This window comes from Peromyscus leucopus, chromosome 2, assembly GCF_004664715.2.
Source record: "Peromyscus leucopus breed LL Stock chromosome 2, UCI_PerLeu_2.1, whole genome shotgun sequence".
Taxonomy (NCBI): Eukaryota; Metazoa; Chordata; class Mammalia; order Rodentia; family Cricetidae; genus Peromyscus; species Peromyscus leucopus.
The window spans coordinates 53,691,505-53,702,301 of record NC_051064.1 but is presented as its reverse complement, the minus strand read 5'-3'; the positions used below and the strand labels follow the sequence as shown (position 1 = coordinate 53,702,301).

Here is a 10,797-nt window from a genome sequence, read left to right as displayed (position 1 = left end):
CTCCTCCACCTTGCTTTTAAGGCAGCCTCTTTCCTGTTCTTTCTGCCCCTGAGCTGTGAACCCGGGCTTCCCACGCATGGCTGGTCCCCCTGGCTCGTCCTCCTGGCTCGTCCTCCCACCTTGTCTCAGGAGTGATGGGGCTGGCATTACAGATGCAGTTTTTGTTTGTGGGTCCCAGAGTCAAATCCAGGCTTTCAGGGTTGTACAGCGAGTGCTTTACCTGTGGAGTTATCTTACCCACCCTTTAAAAGTTATTTTTGAGTCCTGGAACTTTCAATGTGAACAGATAAAATGATTTGAAATAAACCATTGACTCGTGAATGAGTCTTGTCTTTAAAACTAGGTTGTCAATTGTCTGGAGAGCAGGAAGGTAGATTTCTCCAAAGTATTCATACACTTATGTTATGGTTTGATTCTGAAAAGCAATCTTCAGAGGCAGGCTTTGGGGAAGTGACTGAATCATGAGGGCTCTGACTCATCAATGGATTATCCCCTTAGTAGGTTCATAGTTTAATGGGGTGTTGAGAAGTAATAGAAACTTAAGAAGTAAAGGTGGATGGGAGGGATCAGGGGATAAAGGCATTTGCCACTAAGCCTGATGACCTGAGTTCCATTCCTGGAACCCACATGGTGGAAGGAGAGGCCCAATTCTTGAAAGTTGTCCTCTGACCTCCACATACGTGCTATGACACATGTGTGCCTACACACACACACACACTAAATAAATGTGTAAAGATAGCTTAACTTAGAAGGTGGAATCTAGTTAAAGGGAGCGGGTCCTTGGGATGAGTTTTGGGGGATATAGCTTGTCTCTGGCTCTTTCTGCTCCCTCATTCTTTACTTTCTGGCTTTCATGAGGGGAGGGGAGCTCTTCTGGTTACCTGCTTCCATCCCCATCAAGAGGCTCCGCTTCCATTCCCATAGACCCAGGATGGTGGAGCCAAGTGACCGTGTACTGAAACCATGGGTCTAAATAAATCTTTCCTCCATCGGGCCCACGGAGAATCTAGTAATCTAGCCTTGGGGATCTTTTCAGATCCAAACCATAACACAAGTGAGAAACACATTTGAGAAATTCTATCTCCCTCCTCTCCAGACAATTGACAATCAAGAATTTTGTGGTAAAGATGGGAAGATACCTAACACACCTGGAACTACTCAACTTGGGAATGAGTGTTCATCACACCAGTAAGGAGAAAGGCTGGATGCTGGGGGAAATATGAAATAGATTCTTCACAGATTTGGTATATAAAGATTTTTATAAGGCAATTCTTGCTGGATTTTCAGAAATCCTGAGCATTATAGAAATGTCACAATATCCACGGGGATCAAGCTGGTAACACAAATGCATAAACTAATGGTAGAACACAAGAGTGATTGGCCCTAGAAATGACCTGCAAAACACTTAACCTGTTTCTTAGATTTTTCTATTTTTTTTAGACTTATTTATTTATTTATTATATATACAGTGTTCTACCTGCATGTGTGCACTGCAGGCCAGAAGAGGGCACCAGATCTCATTATGGATGGTTGTGAGCCACCATGTGGTTGCTGGGAATTGAACTCAGAACCTCTGGAAGAGCTGACAGTGTTCTTAATTGCTGAGCCATCTCTTCAGCTGTTTCTTAGATTTTTAAACTCACATATAATAAGTAAAATTCCTATAAGAATATACAACAACAGAGCCGGGTAGTGGCGGCCACACCTTTAATCCCAGCACTTGGGAGGCAGAGCCAGGTGGATCTCTGTGAGTTCAAGGCCGGCCTGGTTTACAGAGCGAGATCCAGGACAGGCACCAAAATTACACAGAGAAACCTTGTCTCGAAGAAAAAAAAAAAAAAAGAAAAAGAAAAGAATATACAACAACAACTAGTAGCTATTTTATTATTCAGGCTAGCAGTGGCCGACTAACCCCTCTGTGCAGGCACTAATTGCCCTGAGCAGGCAGGATGCTGTGACATGGATAGAAAGACCACCAGATACTCAGAGTCTTGGACAGAGTTACACAAGAAAGCTGCATCAGTGAGCCTCCATGGAGAGCAGTGTTTACATCTCTTTCCACTCAAACTGGAAGCTTCTCCTCCTTGCTTCTACAGTGCCATTTAAAGATAGTGCTGCCTTTGTGGGCGGATCACTGCCTGGGCCTTGAGTTTAAGTATGCTATTTATCAAATCAGAGTGCAGCACCTAAGGACTGACTTATTTGAGGACCCTGTGCTTACACTGGATGTGAACAGTAACCTAGTAGATCTAGCGACATATTGTTGGCTTGAGGTCTGATTCTTGTTCCCTTCCCTCAGGCAGAATTAAGAATTCTGATGTTGAAAACTTGCACAGATTTGTGTGGAACAAAGCCTAGGGAGAAAAAGAAAAAGAAAACTGTAGATTGGGTAGATCTCAGTGTGTTTGGGGGGCGTGGATTTGGTGTCACAATTTCCTTTAGTTGGTGTTGTACTTTAAGTGCATTTCAGTACTACAATGCAAGTTTCAATAAAAGTTTGCTTAATTTAAAAAAAGGTGTGGCCACCTTAGCGTTCCTGCCACACCAGCCCTTCTTGAATCTCTGATATCTGATTATCCCTTCAGTGAAATATCAAAGATCTTCGTTTCTGACTCTTAACTAGGTTCTCTCCCTGAGCCCCTGTGTGCTTCTCAGACACATTTCCATGGAAGGAAGCAGAGTTCAGAAGTTCCTCTGTTCCAGCCACTCTTCCTGCGACATGCCTGGTGTGCCAAAATACTCAGGTTTTTGAGGATCACTAACTTATAAGTAGACAAGCCTAAGAATAGCTTAACAAGTGGGGCAGTGATGGTGCATGCCTTTAATCCCAGCACTCAGGAGGCAAAGGCAGGCAGATTTCTGTGAGTTTGAGGCCAGCCTGGTCTACAGAGTGAGTTCCAGGACAGCCAGGACTACCTTGTCTCACTGGAAAAAAAAAAAAAAAGAATAGCTTAGCAACCTAGGACTCCACTTGGACTGTGCACACGCATCCCTCTAATAGTGCACTTGGACTATGCACAGGAACCCCTCTCCAGACAAAATACCTAATAACACGATAGCAACTTAGGACCCCCTTTTGTAGTGAGCTGCATGCATAGCTATCTCTAAAGAATTGAATAAGTTTCTTCACTCTTAACAACTGTCAAACTTGGACAGTTTCTATTCAAAGATGTTTCAAATACATCCCATAAGAGGGTAGAAGAACTGGTATGGCTTGAATTAATTTGGGGTGCATGTGTAACAAGGTGAAAGTATGTACTCTGAGTGAACTTTTAGGGAGAATCCCCTATTTATCATCTTATGCCTGTGCAGAAGGACTATGTCTACACATAATGATTGAGTCCAAATATGGTTAAGATCAGATGCATTATGGGAAAGAGCATGCACAGTAGCACAGAGGTTATATAACTGTCAATCAAGACAAGAGTCACCCATGCAATCAATCTCTTCCTTCTCTTAAATTCCATAAAAGGAAGTGCCAAACAGTAGCTGGGGACCTTGTGGCCCTTTCATCATGTGCCCACTGTCACTATTCTAATGGCATTCTTTCTTTCTGATCTATCACTTGGCTTTGAATAAAATTCCTACTTTGCAAATCTGTGTGTGCTCATGTCAATGAATAATATGTCAAGAACCTGGCAGTGCCAAGCCCAGACTCTGGCCACCAGTAACAACCACACAATTGTGAAGAAAGGAGCCAAGCCAGCAGGCTGGTGTGTCAGGGGTGAGTGCAAAGTGACAATGAGGACCAGACACACTTTGTGAATGTGACATATTCAGATCCAGGGTACACAACCTGTAAGATGAGCACATGCCCTTTTCTACAGACCAAATCACCGCATACATGAGCTTCTCTTAATGGAATGGAGGGCTTTGTGATGCAGTCTGGTGGCCTGGTTCTATCCTCTGTGAGGTAGACGTGACAAGGCTCAGCCCTGGGAGATATTAGGCGCTAGGACTCCGAATGTCCTAGGAATAGGGATGGCTGGTCTCCTCGTGCTGATGAGGTTTGGACCATGTTGAGCTCTACCTACTTTCTGTGGGATACTGAATATTCCTTATATGCCTATTTCTACATTTTCATCATTATCCTAATTATCTGGCAAGTGCAACAGAATTACCACAGATTGAAGTGCGAACATACAAGGAGCTGTTGCCGGGTAGGGAAACCCTGGACCATGACTGAGCTAGCTGAGAAGTGCCAGTGTCTGCCCACCTTCCACTTAGGACCTTGCTACCTCTATCTGATAGTTGGGATGTGATACTTTCAAGAGTATAATAATACCTTTCTTCTGTGAGGCTGGAAGCCTTCCCTTACCAGGACTTTCATGAGCGATGAGCCCAAAACCTTTCTATTGGTTTAAATAGAAGACTATCATTACCTCAGATCTCCCAGTACAGGAGAATTTCCCAGTTCAATTTGCTATGTCATTTATATGTGGAAGGTCTTTTATGTAAGAACACAGCCTGTAATGGGTCTGTTGTTTTCTCTGCAGTTCCCAGTAGAAATTCACTCAGTAGTTGGTTAGGAAATAGAGTTCAGATCAGTTTCCATGAGAACCAGAAGGATGCAGAGATGCAGAGACGGGGATGGGGGATGGGGGGATGGGGTGGGGAATGGGAGGTAGGGGTGGGGTGGGGTGTGTCACGGTGAAGTGGGGTAGAGAGCATAGCAAGGGGCAGCCTAGGAGAGCGCCAAAAGGGCACCTGGGTAATTGAAAGGAAAAATGAAAAGTGTGTGGTCCTTGTCACATTACAGACATGGAAAGGGAAACAGTCCCAGCTTCACACTGTATTGTTTTTCTCTTGAAGCGTCACCGGAAAGTCAGGCAGAGGGCTAGAGATGCGGCATCAAGAGGTAAAGCCCAGTGTCCCCCGACGTCCCCCCCTCCCCCCTCCGAGAGCTCCCACATCCCTCTTCTCTATGACCCCGCCCAGTGCCAAGTGCTCTAACTTCTGAGGCTCCAGAGCCACTAACTGGTGACAAAGGACTGCTGTGGATGGGAAAACAGAAAGTAAGAATGTTAAAAAAAAAAAAAAAAAAAAAAAAAAAAAAAAAATTCTCTGTCTGACTCTCCTGACAGCAGAGAACTGAAGAATTAAAAGGTCCTTAACAGTCATTTACCAGAATTCGTTTCACCTGTAGGTTTATCAATAAAATGAGCATAGCGTTAACTACCCCTCCAGGGGACCGTGTGCTGGAAATGGGGGTGCTATATACAAACATGCCATGGAGCTCTTAGCTCTAGGGGCTCAGATTCCTCTTGCTGAGCTAAAGACACGCTATTCAGATTCCTATGAGACACCCTTGAAATGCTCAGTTGCCACATAACACTGTGTCCTGATTCTGCAGCCAGGAGACTTTCCCGAGAAGAAGCTGAGAAGCCCTGGGAGCTGCTGACTATCATGAAAAGGTGACCTCTTGACCTTTGTGGTCTCTAAGCTGTAATGATTTTTTTGGCCTAGTCTGGGCCAGAGGTTGGAAAAAGGGGTACCTGTTCCCATTCCCACTTACCCCTAGTCTGTCCACAAAAATCTACCGCATTTCCCTCTCCAGGGAGATCCATGCATCCCATCTTGAGCCCTTCTTGTTACTTAGCCTCTCTGGGTCTGTGGGTTGTAGCACAATACTTAACAGCCAAAGTCCACTTAGAAGTGAGTACAAACCATGTGTGTCCTTCTGGGTCTGGGTGACCTCACTCAGGATGATTTTTTTCTAGTTCCATCCATTTGTCTGCAAATTTCATGCTCTTTTCTGAAGGGAAACAGAGGAGGAATGGATCTGGGGGAGAAGGGAGGTGAGAATGGGGAGGGGTGGAGGGAGCGGAACTTCTGTTAGGATGTAATATACAAGAGAGAAGGAAAAAGAGGGTGAGGAAGGGCTAATGGACGGGAGGGGAAATGCTGTGGAGGCAAGTTCACCAGCTGAGAGGGTTGTCAGGGCACAGACGGTTCACACCTCAGGAGGGAAGAGCCACCCGATACCCAGTTCTGTCCGTTAGGATCTCTGCAGTTCAGAATGACGAGTGCATACTTTGTAGAGGACATTGCTGGAGTTGCACTCAGACACCACATTGACAAGAAAGTGGCTTTAGCATGAAGAAGTCACCATGTCACACCTGCTCCAGCTCCTCCCTTTCAAGGGCAAAGCAAGCCCTGGGTCTGGCTGGACCCTGCTGACATCACCTCCTGTCTGTCTGGGGGGTGGGGCAGTTGCTGGGACACCTTCAGCCCATCATCTTATCCTTATCTAGAGAGTGTGAATGATCCCATTGATTCCCTGGGTACAGCAGCAGGAACATCCCATACTTTGAATGGTTCCCACAAGGACCTCATTTGTCACAGAGTAGGCTTGGAACTGTGGGACTGGAGGATAGAGCACAGCAATCCCCAGACTTGTTCCTCCAAGGGGGCAGATGTCATTCCATCATTAATGGCGGCCATTTTTCTCTTCCTAGCCAAAGCTGGCTCCCCAAGGAGGAACATGTGCGGCAGCTCCTGTGTGTCGATCCCTGCTGCCAAATCTGTGATGCTGCATCTCTAGAGATCCAGCAGCTGCTACAGAGTGAGAGAAGCCAGACCTCCCCTGGTTTGGGACTGCCACCGGGCTCTTCTTGCCTGGAGATGTTGCCCATATCCAGAGTGTCTTTTGAGCAGAACATGGAGCTTCATCCCAGGCATTCCAGACGTATTCCACTGGCATCTGGGACTCCAATACTAGCACAGCTCACAGAACACTTATCACAGTCGACCAGTGCAGTAGGTGTCGGACAATGCTGGGCTGATCTCCTTCAAGCAGGAGAGGAATTTCATCGGGCAGACATGCCCATGGTCTCTGAGACCGTGGCCTCTTCAGGGCTTAGGGAGCCTGTGGTTTTAATGACTGCAGGGGGGACAATGCACAACAATTTAAACTACATCCAGCAGAACCAAGACCACCAGTCTTTCAACTCACAGATCTCTTTTCAAACCCTGAACCCAGAGAGTACTCGCGCCATGCATCCTATGACCCTGTCTCTTGTCACCACGGTCCCCCAGCCATTCCTCAGTCCTGAAGTGCTAAGGCTTCTTGAGCTACATGTGAAAAAATTGGTGCATTTCCAAAGATGGGGGCTCCCCAGACGTGTAGAGGAGTCCCTAAGGCAGCTTATACCAAACCCACCAATGTATTTCCAGCCTGAAAATAACCAGCCAGTTTCTTTTATCCTGAACACTTCTTCTCCAAACTACGTTGACAGGTTTGGGAATATTTCCCACCAGACCTGGTGCTCATGTACAGACAGCCAACCTACTCAGACCTTTTGGGTTTCTGAGTGGTCAAATGTGGGCCCGGGACCAAAAACACACTGTGAAGAAATCCCAAGCCCTGTGGGAAAGCCCCTATTCACTCCTGACCATAATGTTCTACGTGGCATCTGTCTACTGCCTGAGGGACAAGCTAACGACTCCAGGAACAATCTTCAGAAGAAATGCACTCAGTTATTCTGCGGCCTCCCTTCTAGGCACAGTGAGTCCTTGGTTACTACCTTCTTAGGTACTCCAGATCTCTCCAAGGACACACCCCGGTCCTCCTACAAAGATCCAGATCTCTTGAACGAGTCCCCACCCTTCCCCTTGCTGCCCCCCACTCTACCTAAGGCAGGCCCTCCCTCTTCCTCAACTTCTCCAAAGGAGTCTTTGTATGAACATCAAGACCCTCAGCTCAGCGTGCCATTTCTGACTCTGGCTGAGTGCAAAACCTTGGAATGGCACCTTCTACAAAGACAGCTTCAGATTCGGTGGGGTCTGCCCGCCGTCATCCCCAGATCTCCCTATGTGCAAAGCCACATACAATATAAGCCATGCAATAAAACAAAGCCACACGAGACTTTAAAAGCCTCCTGTCCAGGGAAGTCCTTCTCAGTCCTTACCAGAGACCTTTTCTTCATCCCGGATCATACACGCAGGCTGCTGGAATTCCACCTCCAGAAGCACCTGATTCACCTCCGCTGGGGCCTGCCCCAGAGGATCCAGCGCTCCATCCACTCCCTGCTCTCCTCTACCGACCAACAGTCCCGGTCCTGCAGCAGCAGGGCGCTACCCGACGTGAGCATCCCACAGCCAGGCCACCCAGAGGCTGATGGGTCTGGTGACAGGTTTGCACTTGCAGTGGACAGATCGCCGATCCCCATGCCTCACTTCTTTGTCCAGGCAAAGGCAATGTTGAAGAGCCATGTGGATTCCAAATGTGATCAGATCCACCAGGGCAAGGTCCCTGCTTGTGTCCAAAGTTCTTGGGAACGCAGAACTCCCGGGATCTTAGCAGGAGGGACTCCCTTCTCCAAAATGTCACCAGGCCAGCCCCTGGAGCTACAGGCAGAAAATGATTCTGACCTACATCCCAAAGCTGTTCCTCTGGAACCGGAGGCCTTTGAGCAGGAGCAGCAGGCTTCGTCAGGTACTCTCATTGAACACTGTAAGCGGCCCCAAGCCCTGCCTGAGGAAACCATTAAGAAGCTGGAGACAACTTTGCGACACAAGTATCTGGCCTTCCTGTCAGGCCTGCCTGCCCTTTACTGTGTGACCCCCTCGAGAGCAACATCCCCTGCGATTGTTAGCCAATCTGCACCCGCAGAGATGCCGCCTGGACCTGTCAAAATCCCACAGGAACAACTCCTAACTCAGATGATCCCACTTGAAGACCCACATCGGAGCAGGCTTGAACCTTGTCCTCGGGATGACCAAGCGGCCTCTGTGAACACTACAGGAGAGGTCCAGCCTGAAGGACAGGTGAAAAGAAGGACAGAGAAGGTATCTCTAGACAGCCAGAGAGAGATCTTGGGGAAACTGAATTTCCACCTGAAAAAAAAAGTCCTAGAGATAAAGCTGGGAATTCCTGTAACAGCTGATGACCTCAAAGAGTTAAATGCAGCAGGCCCAGAGAGTGAATCCATGCAGGAGCCTATCAGGAGTCTAGGTATCCCAGAAGGCACCGAGCTCCAGAAACTGCCCGGCTCAGGTGACTCTCCTCCAGCCCCAGATGCAAACAGGGTCCCCCTTAAGAAACAGCCAGCCACGGCAGGGCAGCCTGTGTGCCACAAGCCAAGCCAACCTAGTTCCAGAACAGTGCCCCACGGTTCTGCCCAGTGGGGCTCCAAGGCCTCAAAACTCAGGAATAAGATGGAGGCCCAAGTGTACTGTATTCAGATGGAGACCAGTGGGGAAGAGCCCAGTCTAGAGAAACCCTTTAGCACTGAGCCTCAAAGCCCAGGCAAGAGCAAGTCCTCAGCCCATGTCTCCACGATGACAGAAAAGAGTGAAGAGCCAGGGAAACCCAAGGCAGTGGGGGACTTTGGAGAGAGGGATGCAGATCTTGGGCTTTCCCCGACCAGTGAAAAAACACACCAGGATGGAGATCAGGAGCCAGAAAAAGGGCCTCTGCACACAACACCCCAAGGCTCCTCACAGCAGAGGCAGAGCGTTCATCTTGAGGATCCCTGTCTGCCCAGCCCCCAGGAGCCCTCTGACCTTGAGTTCCCAGAGCCACCTCCAAAAGTCTTCATGGAGAGAGAGCCTGAACATGACATGCAAGACAGTCAAGCCAAGGTAAATGTCATCCCGAAACCTGCAAAGATTGCCAAGGTCCCCCAGTCTGTGGCCTCCCAGGCTTCCCAGGGCCTTCCTTTCCCTCGCTCACCAACTCAGGGAAAGCCTTTTGGGGGCCAAACTTGGCAAGACCACATTTCACGAGGGCGGGTGATGCCAACTTCTCCTCATGCTAGCCCCAGCCTTCCAGAGGCTGGCTTGAAAACTAAGATGAAATCCTTTTTTCACTCTATTAACCCCAAGATAAAAGGCAAAACACATGTGGAATCCAAGGTCTCAACACCTGGAAAAGTGGCCAAAACCAGTAAAGAAAATGTTGACAAGGGTCTGCCTCAAGCCAAAAGCCCCACCAAGAAAAAAGGGCCCAAGGCCCAGTCTGCGTCCTCTGAGAAGTCAGTGATCGCATCCTTCCTAACTGCTCCCCACATTTCAGACAGTAAGCTCTGGCCAGGCCCTCGACAGTTCGGCTCTGTCTCAGCACCACGCCGGCCCCGACATTGTCCCCGGCACTGTCCTCTACTGGCTTATGCCATCCAATACAGAAACCCACCCTAGGTCCCCAGGTTCCCCTCGGAATGTTGTTCTGCTAATGGAGACCACTGAGGGTGATGGCGGCCCGTCCTCTGTACCCTTTAAAGAGCACTAATACTGTCATTTTCTTTATTGAACAGGTGGGGAGGGCACCACCCAAAATATATTCTGTACCTGTAAACAGTCTGTCTTTCTTGTCTCTGCTGTACATTATTAAGGGGAGGGATGAAGGAGGTGATGACATCCTCCCCACCCCCATCCAGGAGAGGGGAGTTAGCCCGAACTCTCATGCTTGTTTTAGAGAAGAACCATTAGTGCACTTTTCTTCAAGGGATGCTTTTGAGTTTACCTAGGGCAAGTAGCTAAAAGGAAAACACACATAAGTGTGTACGACAAATATCACAACTGACTCACGGAATCTCCTTGTTCACCCCATTGGTGTTGGGAATATCTTCGAGAACCCATCTAGAAGCTTGCTTCAGCTCCTTTTTCCTGGTTCTCATGCTTCTGGCTGTGTGGCCTAGGTGCCTGGATCCAGGGGAGGCGGTGGGGTGGTGGTGGTGGTGGTGGTGGTTGGGGATGGAGGTGGGTGTGGGTGGTGGTGTGGTGGTGGTGGGGGAGTGGGGGTAGGGGTTGTGGGGGGATATGGGTATGGAGGGTTGGGGGGTTGAGGGGGTGAGG

At 48.4% G+C, this 10,797-nt stretch overlaps 1 protein-coding gene across 2 annotated transcripts; it reads left to right on the top strand.

The window, feature by feature from the left end:
- The first annotated feature begins 3,919 nt into the window (after nt 1-3,919).
- Nucleotides 3,920-10,299, top strand: LOC114703194 (protein FAM205A-2-like). 2 transcript variants are annotated; one of them, XM_037202534.1, is made up of 4 exons: nt 3,920-4,007; nt 4,813-4,858; nt 5,354-5,414; nt 6,459-10,299. In XM_037202534.1, the coding sequence occupies exons 3-4, from the start codon at nt 5,407-5,409 to the stop codon at nt 10,138-10,140; spliced, it is 3,690 nt and encodes a 1,229-aa protein (XP_037058429.1). In that variant the 5' UTR covers nt 3,920-4,007; nt 4,813-4,858; nt 5,354-5,406; the 3' UTR covers nt 10,141-10,299. The 2 variants fall into 2 exon arrangements, with proteins under 2 accessions (XP_037058429.1, XP_028739763.1); XM_028883930.2 differs by having other exon boundaries at nt 3,946-4,160.
- Nucleotides 10,300-10,797: the final 498 nt, after the last annotated feature.

Bases quoted from the DNA above. Each gene is read 5' to 3' on its own strand.
- LOC114703194 (XM_028883930.2), top strand. From the start codon at position 4,017: ATGTTGAGCTCTACCTACTTTCTGTGGGATACTGAATATTCCTTATAT. The intron at 4,161-4,812 runs GTAGGGAAACCC...TTTCTCTTGAAG, and splicing joins ATACAAGGAGCTGTTGCCGG to CGTCACCGGAAAGTCAGGCA. The intron at 5,415-6,458 runs GTGACCTCTTGA...TTCTCTTCCTAG, and splicing joins CTGCTGACTATCATGAAAAG to CCAAAGCTGGCTCCCCAAGG.